The 18,887-nt window shown below is 43.9% G+C and overlaps 1 protein-coding gene and 2 long non-coding RNA genes across 3 annotated transcripts; all 3 read left to right on the top strand.

Annotated features, from left to right (window-relative positions):
• Positions 1–3,336: 3,336 nt before the first annotated feature.
• Positions 3,337–4,236, top strand: LOC127313251 (uncharacterized). The gene is made up of 2 exons (XR_007858853.1): positions 3,337–3,491; positions 3,882–4,236. It is a non-coding gene; the product is annotated as an uncharacterized lncRNA (long non-coding RNA).
• An 8,206-nt stretch (positions 4,237–12,442) lies between these two features.
• On the top strand, positions 12,443–13,566 carry LOC127313252 (xyloglucan O-acetyltransferase 1-like). The gene has a single exon (XM_051343805.2). It carries the CDS (start codon positions 12,753–12,755, stop codon positions 13,401–13,403), a length of 651 nt encoding a protein of 216 aa, XP_051199765.2. The 5' UTR covers positions 12,443–12,752; the 3' UTR covers positions 13,404–13,566.
• A 2,861-nt stretch (positions 13,567–16,427) lies between these two features.
• On the top strand, positions 16,428–18,127 carry LOC127313253 (uncharacterized). Its single transcript, XR_007858854.2, has 3 exons — positions 16,428–16,490; positions 17,168–17,226; positions 17,946–18,127. It is a non-coding gene; the product is annotated as an uncharacterized lncRNA (long non-coding RNA).
• Positions 18,128–18,887: the final 760 nt, after the last annotated feature.

Here is an 18,887-nt window from a genome sequence, read left to right as displayed (position 1 = left end):
AACTAAATGAAACCATAGTCAACCATAGAACCCCCTCAACCTAATTATCATACTTGTTATTTATTTAAGAACATGTGTCTCAAAAGTTACTCTTTTAAAGTATATGATAAATTAATCATTAACCATACCATATAGTACTAAAACTGACAACTGTTCTTTACTTGTTAACATATGCCAATCATCATTCTTCGTGTACTCAATTGATTATTATGCTTTACTATCCACCTATTTATAATACCAAGTAATCACACCTGAATAAGAACCTTGTATGTGAATCACTCTAAAAGTGCAACACACCCTAAACCAATCATTACCACTCACTAATCCTAAATCATCGGGGTTAGGTCACGCTTAGAGCGATTGCATCTCATTCTTATGCATTATTGCATTTTTGCCAATCTTTTAAACATCGTCCTTCTGGGATGATGATGCTATTTCAGAATTTGGAGTTATTGCGTAACGAAGACCTTGCCTGCATAATCTTGCAGTCAAGAAAGGCAAGTTCATCACTTGCTCATGTCATTTGAGTATTTTTATCAAATTACTTGCAAAGTATTATGGTTATCACTATTGCACAAAAATCAAAACCACTACTTTCATAATTATGAATATGACTAAGTGGTGGGCAATGGAACCATGGATTGTGTTGATATGGTGGAGGTTCCATTGCACGGGTTATATCCATCTAGGATTAAACAACAAATGTCGCCAGTGATTCTTGTGCCGTAATACCCGTGTTAACCATAAGATCCGGAGTGGGACGGAGTAGTCAAAAGTGTTTCCACCTCTCGTTCATCAACGGATGCGCTTTACCGTAGACACTTGTATCTGTCGGCGGCAAGCGGTAGGCTGGGGAAGCCTTAAGTCCCCACGGCATAGTCCGTAGACACTTGTCGTGCGAAGTGCAAGCGGTAGGCTGGGGAAGCCTTAAGTCCCCACGGTATTGCGGTCTATGATGGGTTGCAGCCACCGGCGTAGGAGTGTATGGTAGAGCCCAGCACTGTTGTCGTGGTCGGGGTCCACCCTGAAATTACGGGAATAATGGGACCGACGTGGACCCAGGGTCGGCGCATGCAACAAAGGGTGGGTGTTCGAGGTAGCGGAGGAACATGATTGGCTAGACCTTATACTAGGCCTCACACCATAGGAAGTGTGGACGGGAAACTCGAGCCCGGTTGGCACCAAGGTTAAGATCTCTTATGGGTAAAGCAACACACCTCTGCAGAGTGTAAAGAACCGTGACCTGTCACTCCCTGTTCCGGGATATGGAACTGCGAACGCGGCCGGAAAGGAGCTCCATGAAGTTCTAGTAAACCGGTGAAGGCTGACGGACATAGTTCTTCTGAATAAAAGTAACCTTTTGAAGAAATGATTATGAAAACCTGCATTGGTATTAGACTTTCTGGTCTAATGCCGTAGCTAGTGCATTAAACACCTCTTTCCTATAATGAACTTGTTGAGTACGCTCGTACTCATCCCACTCTTAAATCCCCTGCTTAGATATGAAGGCATCGAAGGAGGATCTACAACGCAACTCAAAGACCAAGAAGTCAACAACTACTTCAAGAGACAGGACCCTGGTAGAGGAGTCAGATACCCCATCCAACAAGGAGAAAACCTAGTCTAGCCATAGAGGGGAACTAGTTTCCTAAACCTAGCTCCTATTTAGCTAGAATCTATTCTTAGCCTCTATAGCTAGTCAAATACTCTACAAATAGAGTTCGTGATGGAATTAGACTACGAGTCGTTCTTCTGGAGTTTATTTGCAGATTTACCTCATTGTAAAGTAGGAGGCTGTGCTGATCACTACTAGAAATTCCCTTATTTCCGACGGTGATATTAAATAACCGACGGCCTGTCGGCTAATATATTAATTACCAACGGTAGCATTGATGACCGATGGTTATCACCAACCACTCGGATAAGACTAAGCATAACCGACGGTATAGTTTGTTCAGCGACGGGGAAAACCCACCCCTCGGCTATCTATTCTAACGCCCGACAGTTTTACTTGCACGGTCGGGTATTAACAATTGTAGCCGACGGTCCATATGCAACTCTCGGTTATGTGAAGAAATGACCGACGGTCTAAGTGCTACTCTCGGTTATACATAAAAATAGACGACGGGAATATAGTAAACTGACCGTTGAAAATTAACGCTCAATGATATGTATGAATGGTTTATTGGGTCAAGCATGGGGTATGACCATATCAACCAAATGAAGTGAGATGTAGACCCAAATGATAATGAAAGACACCTCAACCAGCAGTATAGTCGTGGATGCATACCTTTTCTATATATGAGGAATGTAATTAAGAATTAAAATATGTTTAGCATGCATGTTTTTTGAGCTCGATGAGCACAGACTCAAGCAAACAAGTTGATGATCGAGCCGTTGTCTGTTTAGGTGGCTTCAACAAAGGTTAGGCAGGAAAGCGAGATATTTACCATGTTGATCATGGAAGCTAGACAACCTTGATCACAGCATAGGATCAAACTTTTTTTTTTTACAATAGCATAGGATCAAACTTAGAAATAAATGGTAGTTTTTACGATCCATCAAACAGGTTAAAGAAGATTGAACGAAGGACCACCAGATCTTGGCTGTACAAACAGTTTGTAGTGCTGAAGCGATTTATTTTTGGGCTACATTCCCTGACTTTTGGCGCGCCAAAATTATCGCGCGCGCTGGCGCACGATCCACATCCTTAAGTCCTGAATTGCCGCAGTCTCGTGATCGTGTTCCAAACTGAACCCGCGATCTCCGCTGCCATAAGAAAAAAGAACCCGCCTATTTGCGAAAACCAATCTAGGGCCTTCTCTTGGACGGGTGCACAGGTGATTATCGATCTACCTCAACTCCGGCGGTGCCAAGGCGCGAGCCCCTCTGCTTCGAGCCTTCGATCCAGCTGCCAGGTGCTTAGAAGTTCGTCTGCTTCCCTCTAATTCTAGCGCGACAACTAATCTGCCAGGTACCCCAGAGGCCCAGAGTTCTGCCGCAGCGATCACAAGACAGCGCCAAGGTATCCCTGTTTTCTCCAGCGTCACATGCTTCTCCGCATCCCCCGAACTTTCAGTAATCGTGTGTTGCTGCTCTGAATCTCTGATTGTACTGGAATGAAGGGAGAGCCGACAGTCCACTGTTTGGCGTGATTCAGGATCTACGATGTATTTGGTTCGCGAGTCCTAGTTGTGCGCTAACGAGGAGGGTGAGCATATTCGACCTTTGTTTTTATTATCATCTATTAGGGATTTCTGTCTAGGTGGGAATAGAGAGAAAACACAATGCTTGGCATTTTTCTATTGTACTGCTGCCTTTGTTTCACCAGGGGAACACACCATGAGTACAACGGTGATCTCTGTAGCTTGAGGTGAACAACTTTTCAGGACAATCTGGGCATGCTTGACGTTTTCAATTTCCGATGCAGGTAAGGTGTGCTACTCTTGATACATGTCTGCTGGAGCAAGTTGTGCATTTAATCAATATATGTAAGTTCGATCTCTTCGTTAACAAAAGTGTCATGTCATTTATCGTGTCTATTTGAAGCATTCTAGCTATATCTATTGAAACATATAGTAAAACAAATCATACATGGATCACCACGAAAATCCACCAGCACAACGAAGTGATAATCGTTTTAGCTCTTGTACACTTGCGAGACTTCTAGCTCTAACACAAAGACACGATTAGTTTAATGTCCTGTGTAGATGATTCCAAAAAAATATGGGTGGCACTTGTAGTTCAATTATACACTGGAGGAAACGATTATCACTTCGTATGCATGATATTCCAAAAAAATATGATTTATTTTACTATAAGTTCCATCTCCATTGCATTATTTTCCATCTCACTTACAACCAGTCTTTATCATTTCCCAGGGAATGTGAAGCAACGTTACACTCGTGAAAAGAATCATGACATCTATGCATGGCATCGAGGGAGATGATATCTACGGCGCAGGTATTAAGGGTGGCTATGGTTACGACGACAAGTGTTATGATCCATATAACGATGGTGTGATGATAGCTTTGCTGATATCGGTGAACATTGGTGATGAGTCTAGTGGCCTTTCAAGTCATGCAACAACGCAAGCCGTTCAGCTTTTGGAAATTTTGGCTTATGCCAAATGTTCAGACCATTATTTTTCTTTTGCATTTGACATTTCCTAGATGGATCATATACATTGCGGTGTTACTCTAAATATGGTATACGCTATTTGGTCATGTTGTAATATGAGATGTTTTTTAAATGCTAATATTCTGAAATAGTATTGTTGAATTGCATTTCCCTGTTGTGCAACACCGCTCGGTGAAAGAAATCCCAAAGGGGTGATTATGGATAGTAAATTTACCAATAAGCGTTGTTGGCTGGCCCTCAACTATAAGGATCCCCGATGGGGTGCATGCACTGGTGATATTTATATTAACTGATAGTACGGTTCTCCTCTTAGTTATACCATCCCCCGACGGGCAAAATATCCGGTCAAGTATTACGAAAACTGACGAGAACCAATAACTGTCGACCAATAAATACTCGACGGTAGACCGTCGGATATAAGCTTTGTGCCACAGCTGGCGACCAAAAAATATCCGACGGTTAACCGTTGACTTCTTACCGTAGGCGAAGATAATACCCGACTGTACCGTCGGCCATCCATGTAATGGCCGACCGAGCATAGCCGAGGGGAGATGACCGACGGTGCACCGTAAGTTATCATGGTATCCGACGGTGAACTGTGATTTCCGACGGTAAGTTGGCCCTCGGCTAAAATGGAATATCTAGTAGTGGATCTTTTGTAACAGAGTCGGTGTTGTAATTCTATAGACATACCTTGGACCCGCATATATTTCTGTTGTACCACTCTGAGCGATATAATACTAGTGGAACGGTGTTTCATTGGTGTTATATCAGACTTGCATACTACACCATGCAGTGGTATGCCGGGTCACCACACGATATAAAGGAGATGAAAGCATGTCATCTATATTATCCTATCGGGAACATGTCCATGAAGGTAGCCATCGGCAGTGCTTTACCACCTGGAGCACTCCACCACAACAACCCCATTCAAGATGGCTATGCTCGTGCCACGGTGGAGGAGATAGTCCAAGGGTTTGAGGACCTGGACATTGACATTGCTACACCTGAAGGGGTGAAAAGACTTGGAGATGTCAAGCGCCAGTTCATTCTATGGCAGAAGAAATTTATCAAGTTTCCAGGCGAGGCGCCAACAAGTCCACCCCCCTACGGTGGTGGCGGTGGCGGTGGCGGTGACGGTGGCGGTGGTGGTGGTGGTGCTTCACCTACACCTCCTTCACGTCAGCCGACGCCGCCCCCCAATTCACCTCCGGCGGGTAAGCAGCCGCCGCCCCCCAGTCCTCGTCCGGTGGGTAATCAGCAGACACCGCCCCCCAATCCACCTCCGGCGAAGAAGCAGAAGCAGTCCTGGGTTATTAACCCGGACCCTTATGTACCTAGAACCACAAAGATACCAGAGCCATCACTGAAGCCTCTCATCCCGAGGCCTTGGGAACTTAGTGTCGAGGAAAATGCAGCGGCCGTGGCTGCTCAGCATGAGAAATGGAAGGAGGACTGCAAGAAGAAAAGAGAGGGCGAGCCCAAGCCAGTATATTCTAACAAGCAAAAGCAGTGGGCTAAGTCATTTTTGAACACACCGTCCCAAGCCGCGAAGAATCTGCCTGACGACTATTTACGTGAACTTCGTAGGCAAGCAGTCGCGTTCAAGAGGAACCAAGAGTTGGCGGAGAAGAAAGCCTTGGAGGAGGAGGCCGAGAAAAAATTAGAAAGGGGGAAAGAAGTTGCCCAGCTCGGGGAACAAAGTAAACAATCGATCGCCCCGCTCATAGTGCAAGCCGCCGGTCCGGATGCCTCCGATATCATAGCAGCTGCGGCAGCACATGGATTGACTGTAACGAGTGCCAGAGAACAAGCGGCCGACTTAGGTATCACTCTTCGTGCACTGTTAGGCCTTGATGAGGCGCCAATGAAGGACGTAGTATTTACATATGTGAAGAATGGCCCTCTCGTCGAGCCTGCGCAGGAAGAGGATCTACCTCGACAAATGAAAGGTCTGCTAAATTGGTACAAGGGTTACATAAAACTTAAAAACGCCAAAGACTATATTTATGCGGAAGTTAGATATGAGCATCACTTCAAACATTACTATATACAAATTCATCGGAGTGAATTGTTCCATTTATTCAATCTGCGCGACCTCGACAAATCTATCATCGATTGCTACGTTCGTAAGTGATTTATTAATTTCTACCCCATCTCGTTCATTGCCTGCACTATATATATATATATATATATATATATATATATATATATATATATATATATATATATATATATATATACATATATATATATATAGGTCTGCTATTCTCGAACCGGTTCGAGAATAACTATTCTCGAACCCTTTCTGAACTTCCGCGTGTTTCACAAGTGAACTTCTCGACGGAATACCAGAATTACATATTCGTGCAGACAGTATTTTCATGTTGATTTTCAAACCGCTTATCGGAATGATGCATATAATATACCGTTGGATTCGTATAGTAATTTCGCATCTTTTTCGTGTTCATTGTTTTTCCAAATTCTATATTGTTTAAAAATAATTTTGAATATACAAAACAACATTTTCGCGGATTTCAGCAATTCCGTGCAGTGTTTGAGGTCTAATTTCTAAATGGTTCATCGGATTGATGCATATGATATGCCATTGGAAAGCTGTTGATGAGGCGCAACTTTTTCATATAGATTGTTTTCTCCAATTCTTTATAGTTTAAGAGCAGATTTGAAAACAAAATATGATTCTACTTTCCGGAACACTAGAATTACATATTTATGCGGACAATATTTTTAATTTAACCTTTGAATCGCTTATCAGAATGATTCATACAATATACCGTTGGATTCGTACAGTAATTTATCATCTTTTTCATGTTCATTGTTTTTCCAAATTCTGTATTGTTGAAAAATAATTTTGAATATACAAAACAGTGTTTTCGGGGATTTCATTAATTCAGTGCAGTTTTTGAGGTCTAATTTCCAAACGGTTCATCGGATTGATGCATATTATATGCCATTGGAAAGCTGTCGATTAGGCGCAACTTTTTCATATAGATCATTTTCCCCAATTCTTTACAGTTTAAGAGCAGATTTGAAAAAACATGATTCTACTTTCCGGAACATTAGAATTACATGTTTATGCGGACAATATTTTAAATTTAATTTTTGAATCGCTTATTGAAATGATGCATATAATATACTATTGTATTCGTATAGTAATTTCGCATACTTTTCGTGTTCATTGTTTTTCCAAATTCTTTATTGTTTAAAAATAATTTCGAATATACAAAACAACATTTTCGCGGATTTCACTAATTTCGTGCAGTTTTTGAGGTCTAATTTCGAAACAGTTTATCGGATTGATGCGTATGATACACCGTTGGAAAGCTATTGACTAGGCGCAACTTTTTTATATAGAGCATTTTCACCAATTTTTCACAGTTTAAGAGCAGATTTGAAAAAACATGATTATACTTTCTGAATTTCTCGTTTTTTTGTACTATTTTTTGTGATTTATTTCCGAACCACTTGTCGGAATGTTCCAAATAAAATTGTGTTGAAAATATATTGATTAGGTGAAACTTTTTCATGTTGACCTTTTTTCCAAATTTCTTAATGGGAAATTTCCGGCTTGTATGATTTGATCTTCTGGCGCATTCAAAATGGACTTTCGCGTGGTACAAAGTGAACTTCCGTTTAGAGCATAGTGAATTTTATCAAAAAGTAATTTCCTTTCGTATGTAAAGTGAAATTTCGTGCGATACTAAGTGAACTTCCAAGACGTAAAAAGTGAACTTCCGTTTTGACTAACTCGAATTTCGACAAAAAGTAATTTTCTAGCATGTTTACATTGAACTTCCACGAGGTTCAATGTGAACTTCCGTATGCTACAAAGTGAACCACCTTTGTTTTGACTAAAGTGAATTTCGTCAAAATGTAAATTTTTGGTGTGTTCAAAGTGAACTTCCATGCGATTCAAAGTTAACTTCCGTGTGGTACAACATGAACTTCATTTTGACCAAAGTAAATTTTGACAAAAAGTAATTTTCTCGGAGTGTTAAAAGTGAACTTCTGCGCGGTGAAAAATGAACTTCCTCGCGGTGTACAAAGTGAACTACTATTTTGACCTACGTGAATTTGACAAAAAAAGTAATTTTTGGCATGTTTGATAAATCTTAATGTGAACTTCTAAAAATAATAAAGTAAACTTCAGAAAAATTAAGTGAATTTCCAACAAAATAAAGTGAACTTTCGAAAAATGAAAACAAACTTCAGAAAGTGAAGCAAACTTTCGAAAAATGAACTGAACTTCCGGGAAAAAAGAAGTGAACTTCCGAGAAAAATTAAGTGAATTTTCAGAAAATGAAGTGAACTTCCGAAAAATAAAATAAAGTTCCAAAAAATGAAGTGAACTTCCGTTTCAACTAAATTGAATTTTCACAAAAAGTAATTTTCGGGCATGTTTACAGCGAACATCCTCGAGGTACAATGTGAACTTCGGGATATTACAAAGTGAACTGTCATTTCGACCAAAGTGAATTTCAACAAAATGTAGTTGTACGACGTATTTTAAAGTGAACTTCCATGAGGTGGAAAGTGAACTTCCACGTGGTACAAAGTGAAATTAATTTTTTACAAAAGTGAATTCCCACAAGAAGTAATTTTATCGGCGTGCAAAAAGGTGAACTTCTACTGGTGCCAAGTGAACTTCCTCGTAGTGTACAAAGTGAACTACCGTTTTAACCTAAGTGAATTTTGAAAAAAAAGTATTTCAGCTTGTTTGACAAAACGTAATGTGAACTTTCGGAAAATGATGTGAACTTCCGGAAAAAGTAAAGACTCCCGAAAAAAAGTTAAGTGAACTTCCCGAAAATGAAGTGAACTTCCCAGAAAAGTAAAGTGAACTTCCGAAAAATAAAGTGAACTTCCCAAAAAGAAGTGAACTTCCGGGAAAAGTAAAGTGAACTTCTGAAAAACGTAAAGTGAACTTCCGGAAAATGAAGTGAATTTCCCGAAAAATGAAAAAGTAAAGTGAACTTTCGAAAAATGAAATGAACTTCCCAAAAAATGAAGTGAACTTCCGAAAAAAGTAAAGTGAACTTCCAAAAATGAAGTGAACTTCCGAAAAATGAAGTGAACTTCCGAAAAAAGTAAAGTGAACTTCCGAAAAATGAAAGGAACTTCCCAAAAAAATGAAGTGAACTTCCGAAAACAGTAAAGTTAACTTCCAAAAATGAAGTGAATTTCCCAAAAAATGAAGTGAACTTCCAAAAAAGTAAAGTGAACTTCCGAAAAATGAAGTGAACTTCCCAAAAAATGAAGTGAACTTCCGAAAAAAGAAAAGTGGACTTCCGAAAAATGAAGTGAACTTCCCAAAAAAGTGAAGTGAACTTCCGAAAAATGAAGCGAACTTCTAAACAATGAAGCAAACTTTCAAAAATGAGTTCGGCGCTATGTGGTGTGGGTTTGACGGTAGGCGGAATGGGGTCGGCGGGAGGTAAGGTAGGGTGGGGTCATCGAGAGGTGGTGTGGGTGGGATCTTCGGAAGTTGGAGGTGTGGGGTTGGTGGGTGGTGCTGGTGGGGTAGGGTCGACGAGAGGTAGGGTGGGGTCGATGGGCGGTGGGGTTGGGGGGAGGTAGCTAGGTGGGGTGGGGTTGGCGAGAGGTGGGTTGGGCCGGCGGAAGGTTGGATGGGATTGGGTGGTTGTGTCGGGTTTAGAAGGTCTTTAGAGATGGGTTGTAGAATAAATAGTCTATAACATCCTAAGGGGGGGGTTCTAGAATAGCTATTCTAGAACCACTCTTAAGGGGGGTTCGAGAATAGTCTTGCTCTATATATATATATATATATATATATATATATATATATATATATATATAGTCCTAACTATCTTGTTGTGTACGCTATTATGCAGAATGAAGAAGCGGGAAATGCGAATAAGGAACATCCATGATGTTGGGTTCATTGATCCACAAATCGTTAATTCATATGTGTTAGAACACCACCCCGCCGACGTGGAGGAACACCTATGGCAGTTTCTTAGAAAACAGGAACTCAAAAGTGAAATTCTATTTCCTTACCATTTTGGGTGAGTGTTTCTGTCTTGAGCACATTCTCTTTTGTTTACTCCATGCATGGTATGTGGCTAATCGATGAGTTATGCATGACTGTGCATGTATCGTGTCCGCAGGTTCCACTGGATTCTTATGGTAATTCAATTTCACACCTCCTCAGTTCTCGTCCACGACTCTCTGAATATGGATACGACGCTTTGGGCCGACATGAGAAAAATGATGCAAAAGTAATTATTTTCATTCATTTGCGCTCTATATCGATCGGCCTATTTCGTTCATCATTTCCTAATATCAAGTAACTAATTAATAACTCTCTTGTTCATTTAATTTTCTTTGCCTCGTAGGGTTTGGAGACGGTTCGTAGATACCAAGGTCGGTGAATTCAAAAAAAAGCTACATTTTAAAATGGCAGTGCGGACGACTGGGGATATTCAGCCACCGGGGACCAATCTATGTGGATACTATGTTTGTGAGAGGATCCGGAGATACTGCAATGAGCGGGACCAGAAGTGTGAGAAGCACATCATGAGGAATAACCTCCGGAAGACGCTTAGTCCAGAAGCTCGCTTCCGACCACTTCAAGAGGAACTAGCTGGATGGTTGGCGAGGGAAGTCATCGATCCTAGAGGAGAACACCATTACGATGACGTAGAACTTCATATGCACTAAATTATGGATGGAAACTTGTTCAAAATTGTATATGGTCATCCGATATTGAATATATATTGTATATTCCTCTTGAATTCTTTTTGGTTCTAATTTCAAATTTGTTTGAAATTGTACATTCATATGCATGTATGTAGTGCCGTAGAATATGTGAAACTCCTTCAAAATTAAAACCCAAAAGAAATAAAACAATACAAATTAAAAAGAAACCAGATTTAGGGGGAGGGGGGCTAAACCCTAAACCCTGCGGATGCCTTTAGTCGCGGTTGGCCAGAAGAACCGCGACTAAAGGTCCTCCGTCCTGGCGCTCGCCTGCGGCCCACGTGGACGGGCCTTTAGTCGCGGTTCGTAAGGAACCGCGACTAAAGGGGGGGGGCCTTTAGTCGCGCTACTTTGGTCGCGGTTGCGCAACCGTTAGTTGCGAACCGCGACCAAAGCCCCTTTTTCCACCAGTGGACATGATTCCAGCGGATGGGGGAATAGACGACACTGGATTCTTAAAGTTTTTATATTTGTGTTGACTTCCGTTGGAGACGGCGCGAGGAATCGGGCGAGAACATGGAATCGACGGAACTGCGATTTGTTAATTCCGTTGGAGCGGATTCCTGTCATCAGAGCGCGACAATGTAATATGACATCGTGCTAGATGTGTAAACCACATTTAGTGAGACTTCATCTAAATTCACTGAATGTTATCGATTACCGTAGACCTTAAAATAATTATCTTTCACTTAAATATTTCAGTACTACAAATAAATACAGAATATAATTTAAAATACTTTTTATGAATACTTAAATGGATTGTATGAGGAAATTTCAGCCCCTTTAGGAGATTTTCTTAATTGCACGAGTCACTAGATTTTGTTGCACGTTTTCTAGGAGTACAACCCCATTTGCAATAAGAAACATCTCAGTTACAACTCACGGTGTAGCTCATTCTAACACGAATTACGGTGCAATTCTATGGTCAAAGAGTCGACAAAGAATTAAGTTAGTTTTCAGTGGAATTATTAAAACTATATAATTATTGGGATTGACTTCTAGTTTTGCTACTATACAATTTGGTGCTCAAACACCTATTTGTACCGTACATGGATTAATGCATATCCTCTATCAGCAATTCAGCTCTTACAGATCCCGGCTGGCTCCTACCAAGAAGGCCGCAACGTGATCAGCCAGATGGGAGAAACACAAGAAGCAGCAGCAAGTTATAGCCATTACTCCCTCTGGAAGAAGGTCCTGACTTATACGCTGTGTCCTCTGCTCACATTGCCTCTGATTTACATCCTCCTCTACTCCGCTCCATCTTTCATCTCATATACGAATCTCTTGGCTACATTTCAAGCACATGGTACAAGCACGCCGCCTCCTCTTCAACCTCCTCAAGGTAAAATCTTGGCTACATTTCAAGCACATGGTACAGGCTTCATTGGATTCTAAGCCGATCTCCATTTCTTGCTCAACCGGGGCGGCCAGTTTGGGTGCAATGCGACTACGGCGACGGGAAGTGGGTGTGGGATGCCAGCGTTGCTGGCCCGCGGTATGACAGCGAGAAGTGCGAGATGAAGAGCACGGAGAAGTGCGTCACCAACGGCAAGCCGGACAACGGTTACCTGCACTGGAGGTGGCAGCCGGCGGGCTGCAACCTCTCGGCGCTGGACCCGGCGGAGTTCCTCCGGGCGCTCCGTGGCAAGCACCTGGCATTCGTCGGCGACTCCACGGCGCGCAACCAGGCCGAGGCCCTCGTCTGCTTCCTCTCCACAGTGTCGCGGCCCGAGACGGCGCACCGGTACGAGGAGCGGCTCGGGCGCAAGTTCTGGCGGTGGGTCTTCCCGGCGCCGCACAACGTCAACATCTCCACGTACTGGTCGCCGTTCCTGGTGCGCGCGGAGGGCAAGTCGGAGGACTACGGCATGACGCAGGACACGGTGTTTCTTGACGCGCTCACCGAGCCGTGGACGGCGGACGTGGACAAAATGGACGTCATGGTGATCTCCGCGGGGCACTGGTTCCCACACCCGGCCGTCTACTACGACGACGGCGTGATCGCCGGCGTGTTCTCCCGTCCGGAAGTGAACGAGACCGACATCGGCGGCGGCTTCCTCGGCGTGTACCGCGAGGTGATGCGGAGGACGCTGGGGTTCGTCAATGCCAAGTCGAGCGGCGGTGACAAGCTCGTCGTGGTGGCCACAATCGCGCCGTCCCACTTCGACCCCAGGTACGCGTGGAACCACCGCGACGCGTGCTCGCGGGCGAAGCCGTTCGAGGAGGGGGAGGCGGAGGTGGCGAGCACTGAGGCCGAGCTGAGGAAGGTCGTCGTAGAGGAGGCGGCAGCGGTGGCGGTGCAGAGCCGGCGACGGGGCCTACGGTTGGAGGTGCTAGACGTGACGAGGATGGCGTCCATGCGGCCCGACGGGCACCCGGGCGCCTACATCACCAAGGAGGCGTTCGCCGGACGCCCCGTGCCGGAGACGGTGATGAACGACTGCCTGCACTGGTGCGCGCCAGGACCGGTCGACTCGTTCAACGACATACTGATGCAGATGGTACGTGCGAGCGGCTGACTCAATTGTGCCGGGTGCTCGGCACGACGTGGTACGTGTGCCGTGATCAAGTGGTGGCCGGCATGATGCCTGGCGCAGCCATTACGAGCCAAAATACGGCTACATTTTGTAGGTGTGACTATTTTTCATTTACTCCGTATTTTTTAATTATGTTTTAAGATCTCAGTTATAATTTATGTTGCAACTGATAACTATCACAAATTACAAAGTTAATTAAATAATCCAGATATTTTTTTAGGTGGATCTCCACTTGTAATTGATAAATTTCAGTTTCAATTTCGTTTGCAACTGGAAAAAACTCAGTTATAACCTAATTTGTAACTCATCTACACGAATCATGATGCAAACAATGGTGTAGAATTTGACTGAGATAAACCTAGCAAACCGCATATTTTATAAGTTCTTCTCAGGATAATGTTAAAAGTCCATAGATCGCGATTTGACACGAATCTGACCGGTGGAACTCAGCTGACGTGGCAGAATCATGATCAATGAAATGAACCCGGTCTCACATGGCAGTACAATTTAAAAATCCGCCGCATGCTCAAGCCACCGATCCATGGTCCTCATCCGTCGTCGGCCAAATAAATCTAAATCATGGAGAAATCTCACAACAAAGTCAAGAGATGCAAGTTGTTGCTTCAACTCTCGTCAACCTGCTTGCAATGGAACCAAAGTTTTTCTCGGCAACGATGTTAGAAAATACTTCTTGATTGCAACGAAACAACATGCGTATGCCGATTATTGAGACTCCAAGCGCAAAGTGATGCAGCATAGGTGATTTCCACACAAGAGTATCTCGAGACATTATTTCAAACTCCTGAGGAAAAACTTCAGTTCGTCCTTCAATCCTCTTCAAGGAACTACCTATCTATCAAGTAATAGGAACAGTTTTGTGTCTCCAACTCCACTTGTTAGGTACAACAATGTGTAAGTAATACATAAATAAATAAAGCAATAGAGTGAGCATCATATTTTTGTATTTTCAAAATAATAAATTACTAAAATTAATAGTGCAACAAAGTAGATATAAAGGTGTTACTTATGGTTTAAAATGGATCGGGGTTGATGGTTTCACTTATCTCTATCTCATAAACATGCATAGTGATCTTTACGATTAAATTGCAATGAGACCGGTACGTTGTCTGTCCTTTTTAATTTAGCCCTTTAGTTAGGAATTAAGTCGTAGTCCCTAATCCGTGGGCTCCTATCGAGGCAGCCTCCCCATCGAGCCACAGATGGGCACCAGCCTCATCCAGCTCCGACCGAGATGCCCACCCGACCTTCTCCGGAGCACGGAGCCCTTCGGCGTCTTTCTCTAGCTTGAGCCCCTACACTACCACGAGCTCCGCCTCTAGCCCAATCTCTCCAACCAGCCAGAGTGCCTCTTATCAAGGAATGGATCCTCGTCCACATCGTCGGCGTCCTCCTAGGCTTGGATGTGACGCACACCGGGAGGCACAGAGACTCGGCGAGGCAGAGCACGACCGCTACGTCCTAGCGTGGGGATGCAGGGGATCCGGAGCTTCACCGCGCGGAGGAAGTCCGTGGTGAGGGCGACACCGGTAGGCGCTTCGGGGCGGCGAAGGCGGGCACCTCCGGCCGCGCGGGAGAAGCAGAGGAGTCGTCTGGCGCGAGGGGGCAACGCAGATGGAGGTCGACGAGGACGGCCGGCGCACGGCCAGATCACGGGAGAGGCGCGCGGGAGGTGGAGGAGACCCATGGAGGGCTAGCACCGCTCGGGGATGAGGGGGTCGAGTGATGCGGCTCACGCAGATAGTGGACGAGGTCGGGGTCGCGTCGGGAGAGGAAGAGAGTGGCTTTGTGGAGGGACTTGAGCAGAAAAAAAAAGCTGGGGGAATGGAAAAGGAACCGGCGGTGGGGGGCGAAGTGTAAAATAGCCAGGGACCCTAGGCTTCCCTCCACCGGTCGGGCCAAATGGGTTGTGCACACGTGGAGACCGAGCTGGGCTAGAGAGGAGAGGAAAAGACTGAGGTTGGGCTTTGGTTCTGGTTGGTGGAGTTGGTGGCCTCCGGTTGGGTCACATGGGCCTGGCCGGGTTGGTTGCCTTCTCCTTTTTTTATTTTAAACATTTTAATGTTTTATTTTAAAACTATTTTCAAATAGAGTTTTAGAACAAAACAAAATAGGCAGAAAATATATTTTAATTTGAGATAAAAGAGAGGGATTAATATTACCAATAAAAAAGGTTTTTAATAAAATAATTTTAGGTTCAAAAATATGCATGATGACAAGATGACGCATAAAAGAAAAAACACGAATCTAAAGATATAAACGATGCCCCCCATAGGGGGTCTCTGAGGCCATCCACGTTAGGCCACTCGGCGCGCGAGGGCTGGCCGCGCGGCTCAGTTTCGCGTTCAGCAGTTGGGCCACGTGTCATTGCACGATTGGGCACGGACAGCCCGCGTGAGACAAAACCGTCCCTGGCCAACGAGCGATGCCGCATGAACCCTATCTCTATTTCCCTCCGCATCCTCCTCGCACGTCTCAGCCCCGCCGCCGGCCGCCTCGCCTCGCGCCCTCCGCTACCTCGTGCGCCTCCGCCGGCTCCTCCTCTGCGCCTCTGCCGGCTCCTCCTCTCCACGTCCAGCGGTTCCTCCTCCATCCCCTCCTTTGCGCCGAAACCCTATCCCAATCTTCCCGAATCCCGCAGCAGCCGCCTCCCTTGCTCCGGCGAGCCACCGCTGGCCTCCTCTCCGGCGAGTGTTGTCGTCCGCGTCCTCCCCAATCCCCGCCCTCATCTCTCCCCCAATCCCCTCCTCCATCTCTCCCCAAATCCGCCCTTATGCTACGACGCGGGCACGGTTGCTCTCCATGGCGGCAAGGGGTCAGCCGATATGATGCGTGCTAGGCAACATTGAAAGTCCCAAACTTACCTGGACATCTTCTCCCATTGATTTATTAGTTTCCAGCTTAGTACCAATTTAGTTTCTTTTCCTTCATTTGTTCTTGTATGTATTGGTTCAGAAATATGGCTTCTTATTTCGTTTTTTCGTGTCCAGGTGCAGGTTAGTTCCTTCCTATTTAATAATGTGCCAAGCGGAGGTAGTGACCCAAGTTGAGGTACTGACCTCTATCTTTCGTTCCGTACGTATTTCTATTTTTGTTGCTAACATGTGTGTGCCATTCATAGAGTACACATTGTTACAAAAAAAATTCAATGTAAGGGACAACAAGGATAACATGGATGTGCTTTGCCAGTTTATGTGTGTAGCCTCTAATGTTAGTGTTATTGTGATAGTGACTATATAAGAGGCCCTAGAGATTGTTTGCATAAAAGCTTCACAACTCCGGCGCTCTCTTAGTCGCTTCTCCACCTTGCTCTGAAGTTTCTTTAAAAAAATGGAAAATCAGCTGCTACGTACATAATAGGTATCCGATACGTATCCGCGTATCCGGCAGTATCCGATACGGATACGTGAGTTTTCTGAAGTATCCGTGCAACATAGCAAGGCAGTTCTTTTGATTAGAGAAAAAATATGCTTTCAGAGGTCTGCTTAATTTTTATTTGTTAGTGGTAGTATTTTAATTTAACCAACTTACCGCCGAGTTAATAATATTTGAAAAACTGTCAAATACTTATTTTGTTGGCTGCAGCTTTTATATGCACTCTTTGTAAGGTCTTCAGGATATCTTGCATATGCAGTTCAACCAGTCCTGTTCCTATACTTTGTGTATCGTTATATTCGAGAAATTTTACCATGTGATGTGATGGTGTTACCTTATTGTTAGCATGACAGGGATTGCGAGGAGAGTTGTGCAGAGGAAGGGCGAGGGAGGACATGCCAGGATCTACAAGGTAATGTTTTTTGTACAATCAGACAATTTATATGTGATCTCTCTCCTCAGCTTATTGTGACATTTTTTTGTTTTACAACATGCTAATTTTCAAGAATAACTATTTTGTCTGAATGTTTTGATTTGCTCCATCATTTGAAAACATTAGTTAAACTGGATGGTGTTAGATATTGATTAAGAATAACTAGGTATTTTTCAAGAATAACTAGGTAATTTTTTGTCTGAATGTTTTGTTTTGCTCAAACACCAACCAAGTCACGGATGTTACTTCAGTATGAAGATTTTTTCATATCTCACCGTGTATATTTTCAGTTCATACATGTCTCCTAAAGCACCATTAGAGAAAAATCATCAAATTAATTTTATTCTTTCCGTTCATGACTTCACGTAACAACAATGTGCCCTTCTCGATTATTAAATCTTCATAGTGTAGAGGCCCTTGGCATACTTTCTACAAGAGAATATCCCTTCATTTTACTCAACAGGTAGTATAGCACAGTTCCAACATGTGTGAAGTGGTTAACGAGCAAGTCATATAGCCTATCACATGAGCTTCAGGAGATGCTATTCTTAATCCTTGGCTACGAATTCAGTACATGTGTTTGTATCCAAGGCAGTTTAATGCTCCGAATTCTCAAATTATCAATACATGTCTTTGAGTATCGCTGCCAGAACAATCGCTCATATTGCTTTTTTTACTCTTCTAATGCAATTACTCAGTAAACATCGGCAAGAAAATATCCTCCATTGGCTGCTGGATCGGAGCGGATCTTTCCCAGTGTGTTGATGGCCACAACGGCAGAGTATTTTTCTCTTCCCAAGGCATGCGTGAGGATGAAGAGGCCATGTTTGATCCTGTGCGTGATGATTTCGGTTGTGATCTGCTGCTGGCTGTGGGATATGCTTGGACAGTGGATGTATGGGGTCAAGGTGCTATGTGCCTTGCCCGCAACAAAGTACGGGATCTCGGTCCTTATATTGTTCACTGTAAACAGATCTTAAGTATATTTCTGTATTCTTCTATTGCTATATGACAATTTAATGTGTGGGGGCTGGTTTCTTCGCTGCGAGACATGTCTTCATTTCTCAATATTATATATCTTGACTATTGGTTTGGAACAATATCTTTTAGATATAGAACATAATCGCAATATTGTTGTATCAAAGATGAGTTATTTTATATTCTTAGTGTTTCTTTCATTTTAATATTTTCATCGCAGTGGTACTAATCTTCAAGTTTCTCTCTCTTCCTCTCTTCCATCAGCAGCAAGTGAGCCCGTGGGTGGTGGTTGAGATGCGCAAGGCGTCGGTGCCGGAGCTCTGGACGATGGCGCGGGCGTTGGGATAGAGGCAGATGGAGATCTTCTTAGGCGACCCTGCAGCTGGGAGGAGGAAAATCAGCACTAGCGATCCATGTGCCGAGGCTGATGCTGGGGAGAGGGGGCGGCGCACAGAGGGGCAGGCAAAGGAGGTGGCGCCTCCGAGGAGCAGTGCTCGGCTTCTAGCAGCGCAAGAACCTGGCCTCATCCACGTCTTCGCAGTCGCTGAAGACGACGGTACGTCCATCCCTCATCTGCCTTTTATTTTTCAGGTTCTTCTCTCTCTCTCAAATGTGTTCTCCTAAAAATTGAGATAAGAGTGGAGGTAGGCTCTTGTTATCCC

Source organism: Lolium perenne, chromosome 7, assembly GCF_019359855.2.
Source record: "Lolium perenne isolate Kyuss_39 chromosome 7, Kyuss_2.0, whole genome shotgun sequence".
NCBI lineage: Eukaryota > Viridiplantae > Streptophyta > Magnoliopsida > Poales > Poaceae > Lolium > Lolium perenne.
Note: the sequence above shows the minus strand (reverse complement) of the source record. Positions and strands in the feature narration are given on the sequence as shown.

What these genes read in the sequence shown, in the direction of transcription:
- LOC127313252 (XM_051343805.2), top strand. Translation starts at nt 12,753, where the DNA reads ATGACGCAGGACACGGTGTTTCTTGACGCGCTCACCGAGCCGTGGACG.